Consider the following 26210-nt stretch of genomic DNA (forward strand, 5'->3'; position numbering starts at 1 on the left):
TATCCTACAGAGTACACAATGCAATAACTTCAATTAGCTATGTAAAATGGTAACGGCTCATATTTGCTCAACAAACATAGGTGCAGCCCTGCAATTTATACATTGAAGCAAGTACGCAAGATTGCCATTTTGAGTAGCTAATTGCCTTCTTGCGTTGCGTACATAAGGTATACATAAGGCTTCAACATACAGTAGGTAGGTAACAAAAACATGTCAGTCATATCTTTCAGAAAGCAGCTATCAGCTACATCAGTGCTAGTAAGAAAAGTGCTCGTGCAAGAAAGACAAGAACAGTGAGGTGTTTGAGGGACGACATCAAACACTCCTCTGAGCTCCTACAGCTGAGCTATGGGCAACAGCTGGGCTCCTACAAAGACAGACGCAGGTTTGAGGAGCAGATGGAGTGTTTTTTTGTGCCTGTGAGGGGAAGCTCAATGTGTGAATGATGAAATTGAAAGTCTGGAGGTTTTCTGAGTACAGTCACCCAAGGGCGGATGCTATATGAATTCATTTGGTTGCGCGTTTAAAATCAAAAACAAGATGGATTATGGAAAATGGAACAGTGAAACTGAAGCACTCACTGTAAAAACCATGTCAACGTAAAATCCTGAATTACCCTGACTTTAAAAAAACATTAAACTTTTAAAGTGTACTTTCATTGGATAACTGTGCTGTTAAACTCCAATGACACCCTGTGGCCCAAGGTGCCCCTAAGAGTATTAATAAAGTTGTATTGAACTGAATCGAATTTAAGGTAACAACAATCATCACTCACAGATTTATATGTACTGGCCAGTGTATCTTCTTTCAGGGGTTCCAATTTTGGACTCTGAAAAAAAAAAAAAGAGTTAAAAACCTACTTATAATTGGAAAAGCTCAAACTCATTGAGTTCAAGAAGTGGGTGTTTTCTTTTTTTGTTCGTTGAGTATTTTACTCCTTTTTTTCTCCCCAATTTTGATCTTGCCCCATTGCTGCAACTCCCCAACAGGCTCGGGAAGCGAAGGTTGAGTCATGCATCCTACAAAACATTACCCAAGCAAACTGCACTTCTTAACACCCGCCTGCTTAACCCAGAGGCCAGCCTGCAGGCACCTGGCCCACCACAAGGAGTTGTAGGGCACGATGAGCCAAATAAAGCCCCTCCGGCCAAACCCTTCCATCACTTGGACAACGCTGGGCCAATTGTGCGCTGCCCTATGGGACTCCCAGTCACGGCCGGTTGTGACACAGCCTGGGATCACTGCGATGCAGTGCCTTAGACCTCCGCATCACTCGGGAGGCCCGTGTGTTTTCTTTTAAATACTTTAGCTCTGCTTGACAGAGCTTTCCTGATGGAATGGAACCAATGGAAAACACTCTGAAAGAAAACAAATACTACTTGAACCTAGGTCTGACTATAATATAATTATCTCATGCACGGTATATAATATAATTATCCAATACATTGTATCATTGACAAACATTCTGACAAGAGTTTATTTCAACCCCTGCCCACACATTTAGAACCCTCTGTTTCCATTCAATCATGAGAAAGAGCAATATAAGCTATCATATTAAAGTAGAGTATGAAGTTGAACCTAAAGGTGAAATAGCTCACTGCAAAGGGAATGAGAGGCTGTGAGGTGACGATTGATATTGCACTACAGTACGTGCTGCAGGTTAGGAATTGCTCTGATATTGCAGTACAGGTTCCTCTTGATTGACAAACGAGACAGTCATACAGATAGGCAGGCAGGCGAAAGAAAGGGCTTAGGGAGTAAAAGAATGACAGACAGAGAGAGCATAGGGATTTAAAGTTGTGAGGGAGAGAGAAAGAGAGAACATATGGCAAGAACCGGTTAAAGGAATGAGCAGCACAGAGCAAGAGGTATTCAGGTTGTCAGGATGAGATATCCCCAGGACAGTCCAGTACCTGCCACTCCAGCTTGTCCAATAGCAACTGGAGCCTGTTGATCTGGGAGCACCAGTGGTCATCAGTCTCCATGGTGACTCCTAAGAAACACACACACACGTTTCCTTTACTTGTCAGGATTTTCTGGGGAGTAAAAATATGTTCCCATTCAAAATCACATTTTCCCAAACCCCTAACCATAACTCCTAACCCCAAACCTAAAGTAGCATTTTTACTTTTCAATAACCACAACAACATAATTTAGCCGACATGTTTGTTTATATTAACTTACAACAGTGAGTGCAATTTTTTGTTGTTGAATTGTTGACACTGGCGGGAATCAAACTCAGAACCCTGGCGTTGTTACTTTTTCACTCCACGGGGAGTTGAGATGTAGCGGGGTGTTGCGTTCCCTTCTCCAAGAGGCTTACGTAACAGCCACACTCTTACCAACTGAGCCACACAGGATTGTGTGGATTAAGCATTGGTATTACCTGTAGTGAGAATGCCTGAGTAGGGGTCGGTGGGGGAGAGGCACATGTTCTTCTGAACCTTGCGGCCACATCGCCTGCTGTTCCTCTGCGCCGAGGGATGCTCCACCACCTTCACCTCTCTCCTGAAAACAGACAGAACCAGAAAAGGAAGAGGAACAAACATCAAAACGACTGTCAGAGAGGTGAGAAAGGGAGGGATGGCCCTGGTCACAGGGAACGAAGAGAAGAGGAATAACATTCAGAGAAGAAGAGAATATTGGAGAATGATGATGGTAGATGGTAGGCATTAGAAGGTAGGCAGTAGACGGTAGGCAGTAGATGGTAGGCAGTAGACGGTAGGCAGTAGATGGTAGTAGTAGGCGGTAGCAGCAGTAGACGGTAGGCAGTAGACGGTAGGCAGTAGACGGTAGGCAGTAGATGGTAGTAGTAGGCGGTAGCAGCAGTAGACGGTAGGCAGTAGACGGTAGGCAGTAGATGGTAGGCAGTAGATGGTAGTAGTAGGCGGTAGAGTGTAGGCGTCAAGCAGTAGAGGGTCATCAGGTCAGTGGAGGAGAGGCAGCAGTAGATGGTAGCAGCAGCAGACGGTAGGCTGTAGCACCGGTAGGTGGTAGCAGCAGCAGGCCGTAGCATCAGTAGGTGGTAGCAGCAGTAGACAGTAGATGGTAGCAGCAGTAGACGGTAGCAGCAGTAGACAGTAGATGGTAGCAGCAGTAGACGGTAGCAGCAGTAGACGGTAGCAGCAGTAGACGGTATCAGCAGAAGGCGGTAGCAGCAGTAGACAGTAGCAGCAGTAGACAGTAGATGGTAGCAGCAGTAGGTGGTAGCAGCAGTAGCAGCAGAAGACGGTAGCAGCAGTAGACAGTAGACGGTAGCAGCAGTAGACGGTAGCAGCAGAAGGCGGTAGCAGAAGTATGCGGTAGCAGCAGTAGACAGTAGATGGTAGCAGCAGTAGGTGGTAGCAGCAGTAGACGGTAGATGATAGCAGCAGTAGGTGGTAGCAGCAGTAGACGGTAGATGATAGCAGCAGTAGATGGTAGCAGCAGTAGGTGGTAGCAGCAGTAGGCGGTAGATGATAGCAGCAGTAGGCGGTAGATGATAGCAGCAGTATGCGGTAACAGCAGTAGACGGTAGATGATAGCAGCAGTATGCGGTAACAGCAGTAGACGGTAGATGATAGCAGCAGTATGCGGTAGCAGCAGTAGACGGTAGATAATAGCAGCAGTAGGCGGTAGATGATAGCAGCAGTAGACGGTAGATGATAGCAGCAGTATGCGGTAACAGCAGTAGACGGTAGATGATAGCAGCAGTATGCGGTAACAGCAGTAGACGGTAGATGATAGCAGCAGTATGCTGTAACAGCAGTAGACGGTAGATGATAGCAGCAGTATGCGGTAACAGCAGTAGACGGTAGATAATAGCAGCAGTATGCGGTAACAGCAGTAGACGGTAGATGATAGCAGCAGTAGACGGTAGATGATAGCAGCAGTAGACGGTAGATGGTAGCAGCAGTAGACGGTAGATGATAGCAGCAGTAGACGGTAGATGATAGCAGCAGTAGACGGTAGATGATAGCAGCAGTATGCGGTAGATGATAGCAGCAGTAGACGGTAGATGATAGCAGCAGTAGACGGTAGATGATAGCAGCAGTAGACGGTAGATGATAGCAGCAGTAGACGGTAGATGATAGCAGCAGTAGACGGTAGATGATAGCAGCAGTAGACGGTAGATGATAGCAGCAGTATGCGGTAACAGCAGTAGACGGTAGATGATATCAGCAGTATGCGGTAACAGCAGTAGACGGTAGATGATAGCAGCAGTATGCGGTAACAGCAGTAGACGGTAGATGATAGCAGCAGTATGCGGTAACAGCAGTAGACGGTAGATGATAGCAGCAGTATGCGGTAACAGCAGTAGACGGTAGATGATAGCAGCAGTATGCGGTAACAGCAGTAGACGGTAGATGATAGCAGCAGTAGACGGTAGATGGTAACAGCAGTAGACGGTAGATGATAGCAGCAGTAGACGGTAGATGATAGAAGCAGTATGCGGTAACAGCAGTAGTATGCGGTAACAGCAGTAGACGGTAGATGACAGCAGCAGTATGCGGTAGATGATAGCAGCAGTAGACGGTAGATGATAGCAGCAGTAGGCGGTAGCAGCAGTAGACGGTAGATGGTAGCAGCAGTATGCGGTAGATGATAGCAGCAGTAGACAGTAGATGATAGCAGCAGTTGGCAGTAGCAGCAGTATGCGGTAGATGGTAGCAGCAGTTGGCAGTAGCAGCAGTATGCAGTAGATGATAGCAGCAGTTGGCAGTAGCAGCAGTATGCGGTAGATGGTAGCAGCAGTAGACGGTAGATGATAGCAACAGTAGACGGTAGCAGCATTAGACGGTAGATGGTAGCAGTAGTATGCGGTAGATGGTAGCAGCAGTAGACGGTAGATGATAGCAACAGTAGACGGTAGCAGCAGTATGCGGTAGATGATAGCAGCAGTAGACGGTAGATGGTAGCAGCAGTAGACGGTAGATGATAGCAGCAGTATGCGGTAACAGCAGTAGACGGTAGATGGTAGCAGCAGTAGACGGTAGATGATAGCAGCAGTATGCGGTAACAGCAGTAGACGGTAGATGGTAGCAGCAGTAGACGGTAGATGATAGCAGCAGTATGCGGTAACGGCAGTAGAACGGTAGATGATAGCAGCAGTATGCGGTAGCAGCAGTAGACGGTAGATGATAGCAGCAGTATGCGGTAACAGCAGTAGACGGTAGATGGTAGCAGCAGTAGACGGTAGATGATAGCAGCAGTATGCGGTAACAGCAGTAGACGGTAGATGATAGCAGCAGTATGCGGTAACAGCAGTAGACGGTAGATGATAGCAGCAGTATGCGGTAACAGCAGTAGACGGTAGATGATAGCAGCAGTATGCGGTAACAGCAGTAGACGGTAGATGATAGCAGCAGTAGACGGTAGCAGCAGAAGACGGTAGCAGCAGTAGACGGTAGATGGTAGCAGCAGAAGACGGTAGCATCAGTAGACGGTAGATGATAGCAGCAGTATGCGGTAGATGATATCAGCAGTATGCGGTAACAGCAGTAGACGGTAGATAATAGCAGCAGTAGGCGGTAGATGATAGCAGCAGTAGACGGTAGATGATAGCAGCAGTATGCGGTAACAGCAGTAGACGGTAGATGATAGCAGCAGTATGCGGTAACAGCAGTAGACGGTAGATAATAGCAGCAGTATGCGGTAACAGCAGTAGACGGTAGATGATAGCAGCAGTAGACGGTAGATGGTAGCAGCAGTAGACGGTAGATGATAGCAGCAGTAGACGGTAGATGATAGCAGCAGTATGCGGTAACAGCAGTAGACGGTAGATGATAGCAGCAGTATGCGGTAACAGCAGTAGACGGTAGATGATAGCAGCAGTAGACGGTAGATGATAGCAGCAGTAGGCGGTAGCAGCAGTAGACGGTAGATGGTAGCAGCAGTATGCGGTAGATGATAGCAGCAGTTGGCAGTAGCAGCAGTATGCGGTAGATGGTAGCAGCAGTTGGCAGTAGCAGCAGTATGCAGTAGATGATAGCAGCAGTTGGCAGTAGCAGCAGTATGCGGTAGATGGTAGCAGCAGTAGACGGTAGATGATAGCAACAGTAGACGGTAGCAGCAGTAGACGGTAGATGGTAGCAGCAGTATGCGGTAGATGGTAGCAGCAGTAGACGGTAGATGATAGCAACAGTAGACGGTAGCAGCAGTAGACGGTAGATGGTAGCAGCAGTAGACGGTAGATGATAGCAGCAGTAGACGGTAGATGATAGCAGCAGTATGCGGTAACAGCAGTAGACGGTAGATGGTAGCAGCAGTAGACGGTAGATGATAGCAGCAGTATGCGGTAACAGCAGTAGACGGTAGATGGTAGCAGCAGTAGACGGTAGATGATAGCAGCAGTATGCGGTAACAGCAGTAGACGGTAGATGGTAGCAGCAGTATGCGGTAACGGCAGTAGACGGTAGATGATAGCAGCAGTATGCGGTAGATGATAGCAGCAGTAGACGGTAGATGGTAGCAGCAGTAGACGGTAGATGATAGCAGCAGTATGCGGTAACAGCAGTAGACGGTAGATGGTAGCAGCAGTATGCGGTAACGGCAGTAGACGGTAGATGATAGCAGCAGTATGCGGTAACAGCAGTAGACGGTAGATGATAGCAGCAGTATGCGGTAACAGCAGTAGACGGTAGATGATAGCAGCAGTAGACGGTAGCAGCAGAAGACGGTAGCAGCAGTAGACGGTAGATGGTAGCAGCAGAAGACGGTAGCATCAGTAGACGGTAGATGGTAACAGCAGTAGACGGTAGATGATAGCAGCAGTATGCGGTAACAGCAGTAGACGGTAGATGTTAGCAGCAGTATGCGGTAACAGCAGTAGACGGTAGATAATAGCAGCAGTATGCGGTAACAGCAGTAGACGGTAGATGATAGCAGCAGTAGACGGTAGATGATAGCAGCAGTAGACGGTAGATGGTAGCAGCAGTAGACGGTAGATGATAGCAGCAGTAGACGGTAGATGATAGCAGCAGTATGCGGTAACAGCAGTAGACGGTAGATGATAGCAGCAGTATGCGGTAGATGATAGCAGCAGTATGCGGTAGCGGTAGCAGCAGTAGATGGTAGATGATAGCAGCAGTATGCGGTAACAGCAGTAGACGGTAGATAATAGCAGCAGTATGCGGTAACAGCAGTAGACGGTAGATGATAGCAGCAGTAGACGGTAGATGATAGCAGCAGTAGACGGTAGATGATAGCAGCAGTAGACGGTAGATGATAGCAGCAGTATGCGGTAACAGCAGTAGACGGTAGATGATAGCAGCAGTATGCGGTAGATGATAGCAGCAGTATGCGGTAGCAGCAGTAGACGGTAGATGATAGCAGCAGTATGCGGTAGATGATAGCAGCAGTAGACGGTAGATGATAGCAGCAGTATGCGGTAACAGCAGTATGCGGTAGCAGCAGTAGACGGTAGATGATAGCAGCAGTATGCGGTAGATGATAGCAGCAGTAGACGGTAGATGATAGCAGCAGTATGCGGTAACAGCAGTAGACGGTAGATGATAGCAGCAGTATGCGGTAACAGCAGTAGACGGTAGATGATAGCAGCAGTATGCGGTAACAGCAGTAGACGGTAGATGATAGCAGCAGTATGCGGTAACAGCAGTAGTATGCGGTAACAGCAGTAGATGGTAGATGACAGCAGCAGTATGCGGTAGATGATAGCAGCAGTAGGCGGTAGCAGCAGTAGACGGTAGATGGTAGCAGCAGTATGCAGTAGATGATAGCAGCAGTTGGCAGTAGCAGCAGTATGCAGTAGATGGTAGCAGCAGTAGACGGTAGATGATAGCAGCAGTAGACGATAGCAGCAGTAGACGGTAGCAGCAGTAGACGGTAGCAGCAGTATGCGGTAGATGATAGCAGCAGTATGCGGTATCGGCAGTAGACGGTAGATGGTAGCAGCAGTATGCGGTATCGGCAGTAGACGGTAGATGGTAGCAGCAGTATGCGGTAACAGCAGGAGACGGTAGATGATAGCAGCAGTATGCGGTAACAGCAGTAGACGGTAGATGATAGCAGCAGTAGACGGTAGCAGCAGAAGACGGTAGCATCAGACGGTAGATGGTAACAGCAGTAGATGGTAGCAGCAGTATGCGGTATCGGCAGTAGACGGTAGATGGTAGCAGCAGTATGCGGTAACAGCAGTAGACGGTAGATGATAGCAGCAGAAGACGGTAGCAGCAGTAGACGGTAGATGATAGCAGCAGTAGACGGTAGATGATAGCAGCAGTAGACGGTAGATGATAGCAGCAGTAAACGGTAGCAGCAGAAGACGGTAGCAGGTAACAGCAGTAGACGGTAGATGGTAGCAGCAGTATGCGGTAACAGCAGTAGACGGTAGATAGTAGCAGCAGTATGCGGTAACGGCAGTAGACGGTAGATGATAGCAGCAGTATGCGGTAACAGCAGAAGAGATGGTAGCAGCAGTAGACGGTAGATGGTAGCAGCAGTAGACGGTAGCATCAGTAGACGGTAGATGGTAACAGCAGTAGACGGTAGATGATAGCAGCAGTATGCGGTAACAGCAGTAGACGGTAGATGATAGCAGCAGTATGCGGTAACAGCAGTAGACGGTAGATAATAGCAGCAGTATGCGGTAACAGCAGCAGTAGATGATAGCAGATGATAGCAGCAGTAGACGGTAGATGATAGCAGCAGAAGACGGTAGCATCAGTAGACGGTAGATGCAGCAGTAGACGGTAGATGATAGCAGCAGTATGCGGTAACAGCAGTAGATGGTAGATGATAGCAGCAGTATGCAGTAACAGCAGTAGATGGTAGATAATAGCAGCAGTATGCGGTAACAGCAGTAGACGGTAGATGATAGCAGCAGTAGACGGTAGATGATAGCAGCAGTAGACGGTAGATGGTAGCAGCAGTAGACGGTAGATGATAGCAGCAGTAGACGGTAGATGATAGCAGCAGTATGCGGTAAGCAGCAGTAGACGGTAGATGATAGCAGCAGTATGCGGTAGATGATAGCAGCAGTATGCAGTAACAGCAGTAGACGGTAGATGATAGCAGCAGTATGCGGTAACAGCAGTAGACGGTAGATGATAGCAACAGCAGTAGACGGTAGATGATAGCAGCAGAAGACGGTAGCAGGTAACAGCAGTAGACGGTAGATGGTAGCAGCAGTAGACGGTAGATGATAGCAGCAGTATGCGGTAACAGCAGTAGACGGTAGATGATAGCAGCAGTATGCGGTAACAGCAGAAGACGGTAGCAGCAGTAGACGGTAGATGATAGCAGCAGAAGACGGTAGCATCAGTAGAGACGGTAGATGATAGTAACAGCAGTAGACGGTAGATGATAGCAGCAGTATGCGGTAACAGCAGTAGACGGTAGATGATAGCAGCAGTATGCGGTAACAGCAGTAGACGGTAGATAATAGCAGCAGTATGCGGTAACAGCAGTAGACGGTAGATGATAGCAGCAGTATGAACAGCAGTAGATGATAGCAGCAGTAGAACAGCAGTAGATGGTAGCAGCAGTAGATGGTAGATGATAGCAGCAGTATGACGGTAGATGATAGCAGCAGTATGCAGTAACAGCAGTAGATGGTAGAGCAGTATGATAGATGATAGCAGCAGTATGCGGTAGATGATAGCAGCAGTATGCGGTAGCAGCAGTAGACGGTAGATGATAGCAGCAGTATGCGGTAGATGATAGCAGCAGTAGACAGCAGTAGATGTAGATGATAGCAGCAGTATGCGGTAACAGCAGTAGCAGCAGTAGCAGCAGTAGACGGTAGATGATAGCAGCAGTATAGAGATGATAGCAGCAGTATGCAGTAACAGCAGTAGACGGTAGATGATAGCAGCAGTATGCGGTAACAGCAGTAGATGGTAGATGATAGCAGCAGTATGCGGTAACAGCAGTAGACGGTAGATGATAGCAGCAGTATGCGGTAACAGCAGTAGTATGCAGACGGTAACAGCAGTAGATGGTAGATGACAGCAGCAGTATAGACGGTAGATGATAGCAGCAGTAGGCGGTAGATGATAGCAGCAGTATGCAGTAGATGATAGCAGCAGTTAGGCAGTAGCAGCAGTATGCAGTAGATGGTAGCAGCAGTAGACGGTAGATGATAGCAGCAGTAGATCGATAGCAGCAGTAGACGGTAGCAGCAGTATGCGGTAGCAGCAGCAGTGCGGTAGATGATAGCAGCAGTATGCGGTATCGTATGACGGTAACGGCAGTAGACGGTAGATGGTAGCAGCAGTACAGTATGCAACAGCAGGAGACGGTAGATGATAGCAGCAGTATGCGGTAACAGCAGTAGACGGTAGATGATAGCAGCAGTAGACGGTAGCAGCAGAAGACGGTAGCATCAGACGGTAGATGGTAACAGCAGTAGACGGTAGATGATAGCAGCAGAAGACGGTAGCAGCAGTAGACGGTAGATGATAGCAGCAGTAGACGGTAGATGATAGCAGCAGTAGACGGTAGCATCAGTAGACGGTAGATGGTAACAGCAGTAGACGGTAGATGATAGCAGCAGTAGACGGTAGATGATAGCAGCAGTAGACGGTAGCAGCAGAAGACGGTAGCATCAGTAGACGGTAGATGGTAACAGCAGTAGACGGTAGATGATAGCAGCAGTAGACGGTAGATGATAGCAGCAGTAGACGGTAGCAGCAGAAGACGGTAGCAGGTAACAGCAGTAGACGGTAGATGGTAGCAGCAGTAGACGGTAGATGATAGCAGCAGTATGCGGTAACAGCAGTAGACGGTAGATGGTAGCAGCAGTATGCGGTAACAGCAGTAGACGGTAGATGATAGCAGCAGTAGACGGTAGATGATAGCGGCAGTATGCGGTAACAGCAGTAGACGGTAGATGATAGCAGCAGTAGATGGTAGCAGCAGAAGATGGTAGCAGCAGTAGACGGTAGATGATAGCAGCAGTAGACGGTAGATGATAGCAGCAGTAGACGGTAGCAGCAGAAGACGGTAGATGATAGCAGCAGTAGACGGTAGCAGCAGTAGACGGTAGATGATAGCAGCAGTAGACGGTAGATGATAGCAGCAGTAGACGGTAGCAGCAGAAGACGGTAGCATCAGTAGACGGTAGATGGTAACAGCAGTAGACGGTAGATGATAGCAGCAGTATGCGGTAACAGCAGTAGACGGTAGATGATAGCAGCAGTATGCGGTAACAGCAGTAGACGGTAGATAATAGCAGCAGTATGCGGTAACGGCAGTAGACGGTAGATGATAGCAGCAGTATGCGGTAACAGCAGTAGACGGTAGATTATAGCAGCAGTAGAAGGTAGCAGCAGTATGCGGTAACAGCAGTAGACGGTAAAGGATAGCAGCAGTATGCAGTAACAGCAGTAGACGGTAGATGATAGTAGACGGTAGATGGTGCAGCAGTAGGAGGTCGCAGCAAAAGACGGTAGCAGCAGTAGACAGGATCAGTAGTAGACGGTAGCAGCAATAGGCAGTAACAGCAGTAAACAGACTGTAGCAGCGGTAGGTGGTAGCAGCAATAGGCGGTAGCAGCAGTAGACGGAAGCAGCAGTAGACGGAAGCAGGAGCAGGCGATAGCAGCAGTAGGCGGTAGCAGCAGTAGACGGAAGCAGCAGTAGACGGAAGATGATAGCAGGATGATAGCAGCAGTAGACGGTAGAGCAGCAGTAGATCAGTAGAGCAGGTAGATGATAGCAGCAGTAGACGGTAGCAGCAGTAAACGGTAGCAGCAGTAGACGGTAGATGCAGTAAAGCAGTAGATGGTAGCAGCAGTAGACGGTAGCAGCAGTATGCGGTAGCAGCAGTAGACGGTAGATGATAGCAGCAGTATGCGGTAACAGCAGTAGACGGTAGACAGCAGCAGTAAACGGAGATGATAGCAGCAGTAGGCGGTAACAGCAGTAGGATAACAGCAGCAGTAAACAGAGATGATAGCAGCAGCGGTAACAGCAGTAGACGGTGATGATAGCAGCAGTAGGCAGTAACAGCAGTAAACGGTAGATGTAGCAGCGGTAGGTGGTAGCAGCAGTAGACGGTAGATGGTAGCAGCAGTAGCAGTAACAGCAGACTGTAGCAGCAGTAGAAGTAGATGGTAGCAGCAGTAGCAGTAACAGCAGTAGACAGGTAGATGTAGCAGCAGTAAGGTGGTAGCATAGCAGCAGTATGCAGTAGCAGCAGTATTAAGCAGGAGATGTAGCAGCAGTAGATGGTAGCAGCAGTAGGCGGTAACAGCAGTAAACAGACTGATAGCAGCAGTATGCAGTAACAGCAGTAGGTAGAGCAGTAGACAGTAAGCAGTAGTAAGCAAAAGACTGTAGCAGCAGGATAGGTGGTAGCAGCAATAGGCAGTAACAGCAGTAAACAGACTGTAGCAGCGGTAGGTGGTAGCAGCAATAGGCAGTAACAGCAGTAAACAGACTGTAGCAGCGGTAGGTGGTAGCAGCAATAGGCAGTAACAGCAGTAAACAGACTGTAGCAGCGGTAGGTGGTAGCAGCAATAGGCAGTAACAGCAGTAAACAGACTGTAGCAGCGGTAGGTGGTAGCAGCAATAGGCAGTAACAGCAGTAAACAGACTGTAGCAGCAGTAGGTGGTAGCAGCAATAGGCAGTAACAGCAGTAAACAGACTGTAGCAGCAGTAGGTGGTAGCAGCAGTAGGCAGTAACAGCAGTAAACAGACTGAGCAGCGGTAGGTGGTAGCAGCAATAGCAGTAATAGCAGCAGTAAACAGAGCAGCAGTAGCGGTAGGTGGTAGCAGCAATAGGCAGTAACAGCAGTAAACAGACTGTAGGCGGTAGCATGGTAGCAGCAATAGGAACAGCAGTAAACAGACTGTAGCAGCGGTAGGTGGTAGCAGCACACAGTAACAGCAGTAGCAGCAGTAGGTGGAAGCAGCAATAGGCAGAAGCAGTAGAAGCCAGTAGCAGCAGTAGGTGGTAAGCAGCAGCAGGCGAAGCAGCAGTAGCGGTAGATGTAGCAGCAGATAGTGCAGCAACAGCAGTAGGTGGTAGCAGTAGCAGCCATAGCAGCAGTAGGCGGTAGCAGCAGTAGACGGAAGCAGCAGTAGACGGAAGCAGGAGCAGGCGATAGCAGCAGTAGGCGGTAGCAGCAGTAGACGGAAGCAGCAGTAGACGGAAGCAGGAGCAGGCGATAGCAGCAGTAAAAGCTAGGCAGTAGCATCAGTAGACAGGAACAGCAGTAGCAGTATTGGTCGGTAGGAGCAGTACACAGTAGACGGTAGCAGCAGTAGGTGGAAGCAGCAGTAGGCAGAAGCAGTAGAAGCCAGTAGCAGCAGTAGGCCGAAGCAGCAGCAGAAGCCAGTAGCGGTAGAAGCCAGTAGCAGCAATAGGCGGAAACAGCAGTAGACAGTAGCAGTAGAAGCCAGTAGCAGCAGTAGGCCGAAGCAGCAGCAGAAGCCAGTAGCGGTAGAAGCCAGTAGCAGCAATAGGCGGAAGCAGCAGTAGACAGTAGCAGTAGAAGCCAGTAGCAGCAGTAGGCGGAAGCAGCAGTAGACAGTAGCAGTAGAAGCCAGTAGCAGCAGTAGGCGGAAGCAGCAGTCGACAGTAGCAGTAGAAGCCAGTAGCAGGAGAAGCCAGTAGCAGCAGTAGACAGTAGACAATAGCATCAGACAGTAGAAGGTAGCATCAGTAGGCAGTAGTAGCAATAGACATAGCAGCAGTAGACAGTAGCAGTAGAAGCCAGTAGCAGCAGTAGACAGTAGCAGTAGAAGCCAGTAGCAGTAGAAGCCAGTAGCAGCAGCAGGCGGAAGCAGCAGTAGACAGTAGACGATAGCATCAGACAGTAGAAGGTAGCATCAGTAGGCAGTAGTAGCAATAGACGTAGCAGCAGTAGACAGTAGCAGTAGAAGCCTGTAGCAGTAGAAGCCAGTAGCAGCAGCAGGCGGAAGCAGCAGTAGACAGTAGACGGTAGCATCAGACAGTAGAAGGTAGCATCAGTAGGCAGTAGTAGCAATAGACGTAGCAGCAGTAGACAGTAGCAGCAATAAATGGTAGCAGCAGTAGACGGTAGGCAGCAGCAGTACATTGGTCCAACCAAAACACAACAAAGAAGGGTGAAAGCGATTTTGTGGATAGTTCCAATTCCAAATGACAAGCCCAACATCGTAATTATCCCCCTGGGAAGTGTAGGACATGGTGTTGACTGCTCAGGGCTGACCCTAACCATTCATAGATTAAGTGTGTGTGTTTATATATGTGTGTAACAGAGTAAATTGTGTGTGCATGTGCATCTGAGTCTGTGGGTGTCTCTGTGTGTGCATTTGTGTGACAGAGTAGATGGGTGGAGAAACATTGTTTTCTCCAGCAGGTTAAGACTCTGTGTGCCTGCCTGTCCCGCTGACAGAGCAGAAGGAGTGTATGACTGGGACACTTCTACTGCTGGGCCAGTTAGCAGCCCCAAAGGGCACTGTAGCACATAGAGGACTACCACAGATGAACAGAAAGGAGGACAAAAAGGTGGCGCCATAGTATTTAGTAATGAGGTGGTGCCATAGTGTTTAGTAATGAGGTGGTGCCATAGTATTTAGTAATGAGGTGGTGCCATAGTGTTTAGTAATGAGGTGGTGCCATAGTATTTAGTAACGAGGTGGTGCCATAATGTTTAGTAACGAGGTGGTGTCATAATGTTTAGTAATGAGGTGGTGCCATAGTATTTAGTAGTGAGATGGTGCCATAGTGTTTCGTAATGAGGTGGTTCCATAGTATTTAGTAATGAGGTGGTGCCATAGTATTTAGTAATGGAGTGGTGCCATAGTATTTAGTAATGAGGTGGTGCCATAGTATATAGTAATGAGGTGGTGCCATATTATTTAGTAATGAGGTGGTGCCATAGTATTTAGTAATGAGGTGGTTCCATAGTATTTAGTAATGAGGTGGTGCCATAGTATTTAGTAGTGAGATGGTACCATAGTATTTAGTAATGAGGTGGTTCCATAGTATTTAGTAATGAGGTGGTGCCATAGTATTTAGTAGTGAGATGGTACCATAGTATTTAGTAATGAGGTGGTTCCATAGTATTTAGTAATGAGGTGGTTCCATAGTATTTAGTAATGAGGTGGTGCCATAGTATTTAGTAGTGAGATGGTACCATAGTATTTAGTAATGAGGTGGTGCCATAGTATTTAGTAATGAGGTGGTGCCATAGTATTTAGTAATGAGGTGGTGCCATTGTGTTTAGTAATGAGGTGGTTCCATAGTATTTAGTAATGAGGTGGTGCCATAGTATTTAGTAATGAGGTGGTTCCATAGTATTTAGTAATGAGGTGGTGCCATAGTATTTAGTAGTGAGATGGTACCATAGTATTTAGTAATGAGGTGGTTCCATAGTATTTAGTAATGAGGTGGTGCCATTGTGTTTAGTAATGAGGTGGTTCCATAGTATTTAGTAATGAGGTGGTTCCATAGTATTTAGTAATGAGGTGGTGCCATAGTATTTAGTAGTGAGATGGTACCATAGTATTTAGTAATGAGGTGGTTCCATAGTATTTAGTAATGAGGTGGTGCCATTGTGTTTAGTAATGAGGTGGTTCCATAGTATTTAGTAATGAGGTGGTGCCATAGTATTTAGTAATGAAGTGGTGCCATAGTAGTTAGTAGTGAGATGGTACCATAGTATTTAGTAATGAGGTGGTGCCATAGTATTTAGTAATGAGGTGGTGCCATAGTATTTAGTAATGAGGTGGTGCCATTGTGTTTAGTAATGAGGTGGTTCCATAGTATTTAGTAATGAGGTGGTTCCATAGTATTTAGTAATGAGGTGGTTCCATAGTATTTAGTAATGAGGTGGTTCCATAGTATTTAGTAATGAGGTGGTGCCATAGTATTTAGTAATGAGGTGGTGCCATAGTATTTAGTAATGAGGTGGTTCCATAGTATTTAGTAATGAGGTGGTTCCATAGTATTTAGTAATGAGGTGGTGCCATAGTATTTAGTAATGAGGTGGTTCCATAGTATTTAGTAATGAGGTGGTTCCATAGTATTTAGTAATGAGGTGGTGCCATAGTATTTAGTAGTGAGATGGTACCATAGTATTTAGTAATGAGGTGGTGCCATATAAGTTAGTAGTGAGATGGTACCATAGTATTTAGTAATGAGGTGGTGCCATAGTATTTAGTAATGAGGTGGTGCCATTGTGTTTAGTAATGAGGTGGTTCCATAGTATTTAGTAATGAGGTGGTGCCATAGTGTTTAGTAATGAGGTGGTTCCATAGTATTTAGTAATGAGGTGGTTCCATAGTATTTAGTAATGAAGTGGTGCCATAGTAGTTAGTAGTGAGATGGTACCATAGTATTTAGTAATGAGGTGGTGCCATAGTATTTAGTAATGAAGTGGTGCCATAGTAGTTAGTAGTGAGATGGTACCATAGTATTTAGTAATGAGGTGGTGCCATAGTATTTAGTAATGAGGTGGTTCCATAGTATTTAGTAATGAGGTGGTTCCATAGTATTTAGTAATGAGGTGGTTCCATAGTATTTAGTAATGAGGTGGTTCCATAGTATTTAGTAATGAGGTGGTTCCATAGTATTTAGTAATGAGGTGGTTCCATAGTATTTAGTAATGAGGTGGTGCCATAGTATTTAGTAGTGAGATGGTACCATAGTATTTAGTAGTGAGGTGGTGCCATAGTGTTTAGTAATGAGGTGGTTCCATAGTATTTAGTAATGAGGTGGTGCCATAGTGTTTAGTAATGAGGTGGTTCCATAGTATTTAGTAATGAGGTGGTTCCATAGTATTTAGTAATGAAGTGGTGCCATAGTAGTTAGTAGTGAGATGGTACCATAGTAGTTAGTAGTGAGATGGTGCCATAGTATTTAGTAATGAGGTGGTGCCATAGTATTTAGTAATGAGGTGGTTCCATAGTGTTTAGTAATGAGGTGGTTCCATAGTATTTAGTAGTGAGATGGTACCATAGTATTTAGTAATGAGGTGGTGCCATAGTATTTAGTAGTGAAGTGGTGCCATAGTAGTTAGTAGTGAGATGGTACCATAGTAGTTAGTAGTGAGATGGTGCCATAGTATTTAGTAATGAGGTGGTGCCATAGTATTTAGTAATGAGGTGGTTCCATAGTGTTTAGTAATGAGGTGGTTCCATAGTATTTAGTAATGAGGTGGTTCCATAGTATTTAGTAATGAGGTGGTGCCATAGTGTTTAGTAATGAGGTGGTTCCATAGTATTTAGTAATGAGATGGTATCATAGTATTTAGTAATGAGGTGGTGCCATAGTATTTAGTAATGAGGTGGTGCCATAGTATTTAGTAATGAGGTGGTGCCATAGTATTTAGTAATGAGGTGGTGCCATAGTATTTAGTAATGAGGTGGTGCCATAGTATTTAGTAATGAGGTGGTGCCATAGTATTTAGTAATGAGGTGGTGCTATAGTATTTAGTAATGTGTTGGTGTGCTTTCACCATGTGCTACCCCTCGCTAACAATACCGCTACAGAATTATTGAGTAGTGAGTTTGTGGCTGGAATGGTGTTGAGAGGTGAGGTAATTCCATAGTTGTTTAAGTAGTGAGGTGCAGCTGGTGTGGTGTTGATTCCTGAGGTGCTGTTGGGTATTTGAGACTGGTTATTCAGTAGTATGGTGCTGCCATAGTCTTTAGGTGTGTTGAGCACTAGTGACTCACGGTGCAGGGCTGCTTTGCTCTTCCACAGCCTCCATGGCACACTGCAGGGACATTTGAAGAGAGAGCAGCTGGCTGGAGGTCTCCCTCAGCATGAAGCGGGTCACAAACTGTCCCAGCACAGAGGAGCCCTGGTACTCCTAACGAGGGAGAGATGGGGGAGAGGAGAGGGGGTAGAAGAGTGGGCAGGGGATAGGTAGGGAAAGGTGGGGAGAGGGGAGCAGGGGTGGGGAGACACAGGAGGTGAGTAAGAGAGAAAGGAAGTGAGAGGGAACAGATTGGCAACCTTTATTTGGAAAACCCTAATTCATTCTAAAAGCTGTTATGCTCACGACAGCTACAGCATCAATAGATAAGGGTGAAAGCTCATAACAGATGTTTTACTCCAATTCAATCGCTATGTTTCACAGCATGCATGATTCTTAGCCATTTCAAATATTGAACGGTTGTCATAAAAATAAAAATAAACATCTATTCCATCTTTAACTAGTGGGAGACTCGTCGTAACAAGACTGTAATTTAAGCCGACCTAGAGGAATGGTGCAGGATGGTTAATGGAGTAATTGTAGTGGAGCACCCCACTAGAATGTACAATGACAACCTGGTAGCGTCCCAAAAGGCACACTATTCCCTACATAGGGATCTGGTCAAAAGTAGTGCACTATGAGCCTTGGTCAAAAGTAGTGCCCTATATGGTAAATAGGGTGCAATTTAGGAGGCTGCCCTTGCTACTGTTGATTAATACCATGGGGGAATTCTAGTCTAGGGCCTTGGTGATGACATTTATGACAGACTACAGCTGCTAACAATCGCTAGTGAAAACCTCTATGGATTTCCTTCTGACAGTGAATAAGACAGTGCTTGAATGAATGGGGTTTTAATTGTGTCAGGGTGCATAATTACGCAGTAAAATCCCTCTTTTTCTAACAGGGATAGCTGTATTTTCTCCTTCCTTCACTGTTGTGCTTCACTGATTCCTGGGCTGGCTAATATACGTCTCCGTCACAGATAAGAAAACACATTTAAAAAGGTATCTTCTTGAGGTAGATTCTTCTTGAGGTAGATTCGAAAATACTTTCTTTTAATGTCTGATTATTAAAGTCTTATCTTATGATTGTACAGTTGGCTAATCATTGAAATCTGATCTCACTCATAAAATTGTTTGTAGCCTAAATACAACAGTTACTTACAAATGTAAAAAAAATACATTGACAAATAACAATCATTTACAACAGCTTACAAATGGTGAACAAATTAATGAATTGTGATTTGTAAGAAATGTATAGTCACACTGTAACGTCTCTCGTCGGAAGGCATGGACAAAACGGAGCGTGGCAAGTGTTCATGATTCTTTATTACTCAAAAACACTCGAACAAAGTGAAAAAACAAAAACAGTTCTGTCAGGTGCAGACACTAAACAGAAAATAACTACCCACAAAACACAGGTGGGAAAAAGGCTACCCAAGTATGATTCCCAATCAGAGACAACGATAGACAAAAACAAAGAAATAACCACACTCAGCCAACCACACTCAGCCAAAAACAAAGAAATAGGAAACATAGAATGCCCACCCTAATCACACCCTGACCTAACCAAATAGAGAAATTACATTTTACATTTACATTTAAGTCATTTAGCAGACGCTCTTATCCAGAGCGACTTACAAATTGGTGCATTCACCTTATGACATCCAGTGGAACAGCCACTTTACAATAGTGCATCTAAATAAAATGTCTCTCTAAGGTCAGGGCGTGACACACGCCTTGAATTAAAGTGTTACAATAGATTCAACCAAATGACTATGATCTTTAGATCCCAGACTCCAAGGCTCGTCCAACATGTTGATTTTTGTCATAGTCTTCACATTTTTCTTTTTGGATAATATCAACCATAAAGATAATAAATAGGCAACTGAAAGAAAAGGCACCTTGTAGCGCATTGGAGTTTTTAATATGTCCTTTACGAACCAAGGTAGGTCTACTTTGTTTCTCACCTATTCCTATCTGTATAAAACGTGTATGCAATAATTAACTATATAAATCCCAAAACATATAGCTGGCATATGAAGGCATCACTGAAATGTAAGGCCATTTACAGAGCCTTCAGAAAATATTCACACCCCTTTATTTTTTGCACATTTTGTTGTGTTACAGCCTGAATTTAAAATGGGTCTGCACACAATACCCCATAATGTCAAAGTTGAATTATGTTTTTTAAATAATTTTACATATTAGTTCAAAGTTAAAAACTGAAATGTTGAGTCAATAAGTATTCAACCCCTTTGTAATGGCAAGCCTAAACACGTTCAGGAGTAATGTGCTTAACAGGTCACATAATAAGTTGCATGGACTCATGGTTTTTGAATGACTACCTCATCTCTGTACCCCACACATCCAATTATCTGTAAGGTCCCTCAGTCGAGCAGTGATCCCTGTAGCCGGTCTCATCATCGTCGGTTATCAGGCCTACCACCGTCGTGCAAACTTAATGATGTTGTTGGAGTCGTGCGCGGCCACGTAGTCTTGGGTGAACAGGGAGTACACGAAGGGACTAAGCACGCTCCCCTGAGGGGCCCCCGTGTTGAGGGTCAGTGTGGCGTATGTGTTGTTGCCTACCCTCAAGCATTGTGGTGGTTTCATGTTATGGGTATGCTTGTCATCATTAAGGATCGGCGTTGCGTCAACGAGACCGTTGTAATTCATGCAGCGTGTTATGTCAAGATCGCAGATTTTAGAGAAACAACAAATGTCGGTACATATAAGTGTCTTATATCGGCTGAAAGCTTAAATTCCTGTTAATATAACTGCACTGTCCAATTTACACTAGCTATTACTGCGAAAAAAATGCTATGCTATTGTTTGAGGAGAGCTCCTAACGAAACACTTTTCACCGCGATAGGTTTGATAAATTCACCACTGAAGGTGAAATGTGTACTAACATTCTGAAATCTTGCTCTGATTTATCATCCAAAGGGTTCCAGAGATACCGTGAAGTGTTGTTTTGTTAGAAAAAAAAAAAACATTTCATATCCTAAAAAGGTTCATATAGCTTGCACAATTGATTTTGTATTTCTACTCGTTCAATTTGCAAAGAAAGGAATCTGTGAAAATCTCACCCTAAATGTTGTATCAACAAGTGAAATCACGTTCGTATGTATTCCTCAGAGATCCTAGAACATAACAAGACTTCGCTATATCATTAGGGCTGTAGTATATCCTATAGGACACCATATTTGGTCAGAGAGCGAAGCCTTCATGGCACGCCGACGACGCCGACGGCCATCACTTGAACGGCTGTATCTTTGTCAAATAAACACCAACTGGGATCAAACAAAGCTAGCTAGATAACCAATGAGCTTGGCTTTACGGAAGTATCCGGAAACCATGTATATATCGTAAAATGTTGCTACTAACCTTGTACGACAGTATACCTTTTCATTTTGGACAAAAATTACAAGGATATTCAGAGTTATGAAAACTAGTTGTTTTGCAAATGTTGATCTTATAATATGGCTACTAATACTTGGAAAGCTAAATCAAAGTCACTGCGATAGTGCAAAATGCTAAAGCACTTAGGAAAAACTAGGAGAGTGAAGGGCATTTACCAGCAGCAGGTTCGGTAGAAGTTAGAAGGAAGGCGACGCCGAACGCCTGAGCTGGACAGAAGGGGGAGCCAAAGTGAAGGCTGGTGTGATTCACTGGGAGATTAATTCACCTTTCAGCAGGAAAATAACCTAAAACACAAGGCCACATCTACACTGGAGTTGCGTACCAAGAAGACAGAGAATGTTCCGGAGTAGCAGAGTTACAGTTTTGAAAATGGTTGCCTAGCAATGATCAACAACCAATTTGACAGAGCTTTAATAATTTAGGAAAGAATAATGAGCAAATGTTGCACAATCCAGCTGTGGCAAGCTCTTAGAGACTTACTATGAAAGACTCACAGCTGTAATTGCTGCCAAAGGTGATTCTACCATGTATTGGGGGTTGAATGCTTACAGTATCTAATCAAGATACTGTATTTTAGTGTTATTTTTATATACACTACGGTTCAAAAGTTTGGGGTCACTTAGAAATGTCCTTGTTTTTCAAAGAAAAGCACATTTGAGAAACAAACGTCTCACAAGTCCTCAACTGGCAGCTTCATTAAATAATACCAGCAAAACACCAGGCTCAACGTCAACAGTGAAGAGGCATCTCCGGGATGCTGGCCTTCTAGGCAGAGTTCTTCTGTCCAGTGGCTGTGGTCTTTTGCCCATCTTAATATTACATTTTTATTGGCCAGTCTGAGATATGGCTTTTTCTTCCCGGAGTCGCCTCTTAACTGTTGACATTGAGACTGTTGTTTTGCGGGTACTTTTTAATGAAGCTGCCAGTTGAGGACTTGTGAGGCGTCTGTTTCTCAAACTAGACACTCTAATGTACTTGTCCTCTTGCTCAGTTGTGCACTGGGGCCTCCCTCTCCTCTTTCTATTCTGGTTAGAGTCAGTTCTGAGAATGGAGTAGTACACAGCGTTGTACGAGATCTTCAATTTCTTGGCAATTTCTCACATGGAATAGCCTTCATTTCTCAGAACAAGAATAGACTGACGAGTTTCAGAAGAAAGTTATTTGTTCCATTTTGAGCCTGTAATTGAACCCACAAATGCTGATGCTCCAGATACTCAACTAGTCTAAAGAAGGCCAGTTGTATTGCTACTTTAATCAGTACAAAAGTTTTCAGCTGTGCTAACATAATTGCAAAATGGTTTTCTGATGATCAATAAGCCTTTTAAAATTATAAACTTGGATTAGCTAACACAACGTGCCACTGAAACATAGGAGTGATGGTTGCTGATAATGGGCCTCCCCTGTACGCCTATGTAGATATTCCATAAAAAATTCTTCAGTTTCCAGGTACAAAAGTAATTTACAACATTAACAATGTCTACACTGTATTTCTGATCAATTTGATGTTATTTTAATGGACAAAAAAAATGTGATTTTCTTTCAGTAACAAGGGCATTTCTAAGTGTGACCTCAAACTTTTGAATGGTAGTGTATATTTTAACAAACGTTAGAATTTTTCTTCCAGTTCGACATTTTGTGTAGATCGTTAAGAAAAAAATGACAAATCCATTTTAATCCCATAACAAAATGTGGAAAAATTCAAGGGCTGTGAATACTTTCTGAAGGCACTGTATAACCTCTGGTGTATCATGAAGGAAACCTGACCGAAACACTGACAATGTGCAGTGGTAAAATTGTGTGTGGGGGAGATATACACTGAACAAAAATATAAATGCAGTATGTGAAGTGTTGTTCTCATGTTTCATGAGCTGAAATAAAAGATCCCAGAACATATCCACAAAAAAAATATTTCTCAAATTTTGTGTACAAATTTGTTTACATCCCTGTTATTTAGCATTTCTCCTTTGCCAAGAAAATCCATCTATCTGACAGGTGTGGCATATCAAGAAGCTAATTAAACAGCATGATCATTACACAGGTGCACCTTGTGCTGGGGGTCAATAAACAGCCACTCCAAAAAGTGCATTTTTTTTTCACATCACAATGCCACAGATGTCTCAAGTTGAGGGAGAGTGCAATTGGCATGCTAACTGCAGGAATGTCTAGTAGAGCCGTTGCCAGAGAATTGAACATTCATTTCTCTACCATAAGCCACCTCCAACATCGTTTTAGAGAATTTGGCAGTATGTCCAACCGGCCTCATAAACACAGACCACGTGTAACCATACCAGCCCAGGACCTCCACATCCACCTTATTCACCTGCGGGATTGTCTCAGACCAGCCACCTGGACAGCTGATGATACTGTGGGTTTGCAAAACTGTCAGAAACCGTCTCAGGGAAGCTCATCTACGTGCTCGGCGTAATCACCAGGGTCTTGAACTGACTGCAGTTCGGCGACGTAACCGACATCAGTGGGCAAATACTCTCCTTAGAGGGCCACTGGCATGCTGGAGAAGTGTGCTCTTCATGGATGAATCTCAGTTTCAACTGTACCGGGCAGATGGCAGACAGCATGTATGGCATCATGAACAGAGTGACCCATGGTTACAGTAGGGTTATGGTATAGGCAGGCATAAGCTACGGACACAATTGCATTTTATCGATGGCAATTTGAATGCACAGAGATACCGTGACAAGATCCCGAAACCCATTGTCGTGCCATTCATCCGCCGCCATCACCTCATGTTTCAGCATCATAATGCACGGGCCCCACGTCTCAGGGTTCTGTACACAACTCCTGAAAGTTGAAAATGTACCAGTTCTTCCATGGTGCATGTTTGTGACAATCTGGATCGACCTGTACGACACCTTGTTCCTGTCCCCGCAAATATCTAGCAACTCCACATAACCATTGAAGAGGAGTGGGACAACATTCCACAGGCCACAATCAACAGCCTGATCAACTCTATGTGAAGGAGATGTGTCGCGCTGCATGAGGCAAATGGTGGTCCCACCAGGTACTGACTGGTTTTCTGATCCACACCCCTACCTTTTTTTAAAGATACCTGTGACCAACAGATATATCTGTTTTCCCGGTCACGTGAAATCCATATATTAGTGTCTAATGAATTTAGTTCAATTGACTGATTACCTTATATGAACTGTAACTTAGTAAAATCTTAGAAATTTTTGCATGTGGCGTTTATATTTTTATTCAGTGTATATACTGTACATTTGCTACAATGGGTGACTTAGGAATCCCATCAAGCACTTGGCCATACAATTCCTTTTACATCTTCCCTCTTTGGCCACAATGGGAAGGGCTGACTGCACTGCAAAACTCTACAGTTAGCTAGCCAGCTTCCCAATGTTCCTGTATGGGCTCTGGGAAGCTCGATAAAACGTCTCAGCTATAAAAAAGCATTATATAGACCATAATGTGATGCTAATGAATGCAGATATGCTTGGCTGGACTATTCCTACACCAATATTGTTGCTTGACTCATCATTTTTATGAGGCACACTAGATTGCCTCCATCTGTGCTGGGGAGCCGTTTCGTCTCAAAGTCATGAATCAGCTGAATGGAGGGAAACTAGCCCCTGGTCCATGGACTGTGGAGTATTTACTGCTAATACAAAACATAGGTAGGGTATATTTTGTAGCCTATATCGTAAGGTACCGTATATAGCCAGGTGTGTGCCTTTCCAAATCATGTCCAATCAATTGAATTTACCACAGGTGGACTCCAATCAAATTGTAGGAACATCTCAAGCATGATCAATGGAAATAGGATGCGCCTGAGCTCAATTTCGAGTCTCATAGCACAGGGTCTGAATACTTATATAAATAAGGTATTTCAGTTTTTGTTTAATAAATTTGCAAAACTGTATGAGGAAAATGTTTTATTAATACATTCTAGAATAAGGCTGTAACGTAACAAAATGTGTAAAAAGGGAAGGGGTCTGAATACTTTCCAAATGCACTGTATATTCTACATAAGGTATATTCTGTAGCCTATATCGTAAGGTATATTCTACATTTTATTTTTATTTTTTTATTTCACCTTTATTTAACCAGGTAGGCTAGTTAAGAACAAGTTCTCATTTGCAACTGCGACCTGGCAAAGATAAAGCATAGCAGTGTGAACAGACAACACAGAGTTACACATGGAGTAAACAATTAACAAGTCAATAACACAGTAGAAAAAAAGGGGAGTCTATATACAATGTGTGCAAAAGGCATGAGGAGGTAGGCAAATAATTACAATATTGCAGATTAACACTGGAGTGATAAATGATCATGTACAGGTAGAGATATTGGTGTGCAAAAGAGCAGAAAAGTAAATAAATAAAAACTGTGGGGATGAGGTAGGTGAAAATGGGTGGGCTATTTACCAATAGGTTATGTACAGCTGCAGCGATCGGTTAGCTGCTCAGATAGCTGATGTTTGAAGTTGGTGAGGGAGATAAGTCTCCAACTTCAGCGATTTTTGCAATTCGTTACAGTCACAGGCAGCAGAGTACTGGAACGAAAGGTGGCCGAATGAGGTGTTGGCTTTAGGGATGATCAGTGAGATACACCTGCTGGAGCGCGTGCTACGGATAGGTGTTGCCATCGTGACCAGTGAACTGAGATAAGGCGGAGCTTTACCTAGCATGGACTTGTAGATGACCTGGAGCCAGTGGGTCTGGCGACGAATATGTAGCGAGGGCCAGCCGACTAGAGCATACAAGTCGCAGTGGTGGGTAGTATAAGGTGCTTTAGTGACAAAACGGATGGCACTGTGATAAACTGCATCCAGTTTGCTGAGTTGAGTGTTGGAAGCGATTTTGTAGATGACATCGCCGAAGTCGAGGATCGGTAGGATAGTCAGTTTTACTAGGGTAAGCTTGGCGGCGTGAGTGAAGGAGGCTTTGTTGCGGAATAGAAAGCCGACTCTTGATTTGATTTTCGATTGGAGATGTTTGATATGGGTCTGGAAGGAGAGTTTGCAGTCTAGCCAGACACCTAGGTACTTATAGGTGTCCACATATTCAAGGTCGGAACCATCCAGTGTGGTGATGCTAGTCGGGCATGCGGGTGCAGGCAGCGATCGGTTGAAAAGCATGCATTTGGTTTTACTAGCGTTTAAGAGCAGTTGGAGGCCACG

General features: G+C 44.9%; 1 protein-coding gene across 4 annotated transcripts in view; it reads right to left on the reverse strand.

The window, feature by feature from the left end:
- The window catches only part of LOC118400604 (N-terminal EF-hand calcium-binding protein 1-like), an 83614-nt gene that overhangs the window by 18849 nt on the left and 38555 nt on the right, over window positions 1–26210 (reverse strand). For all 4 annotated transcript variants that reach the window (XM_052473998.1, XM_052473997.1, XM_035797605.2 and 1 more), the window contains 4 exons: window positions 17611–17747; window positions 2387–2508; window positions 1914–1993; window positions 776–829 (listed from right to left, as the gene is read on the reverse strand). In XM_052473998.1, the coding sequence (XP_052329958.1) occupies window positions 776–829; window positions 1914–1993; window positions 2387–2508; window positions 17611–17747 (393 nt within the window). The remainder of the gene's footprint in view (window positions 1–775; window positions 830–1913; window positions 1994–2386; window positions 2509–17610; window positions 17748–26210) is intronic.

The sequence above is a fragment of the Oncorhynchus keta genome, chromosome 21 (genome assembly GCF_023373465.1).
Source record: "Oncorhynchus keta strain PuntledgeMale-10-30-2019 chromosome 21, Oket_V2, whole genome shotgun sequence".
Taxonomy (NCBI): domain Eukaryota; kingdom Metazoa; phylum Chordata; class Actinopteri; order Salmoniformes; family Salmonidae; genus Oncorhynchus; species Oncorhynchus keta.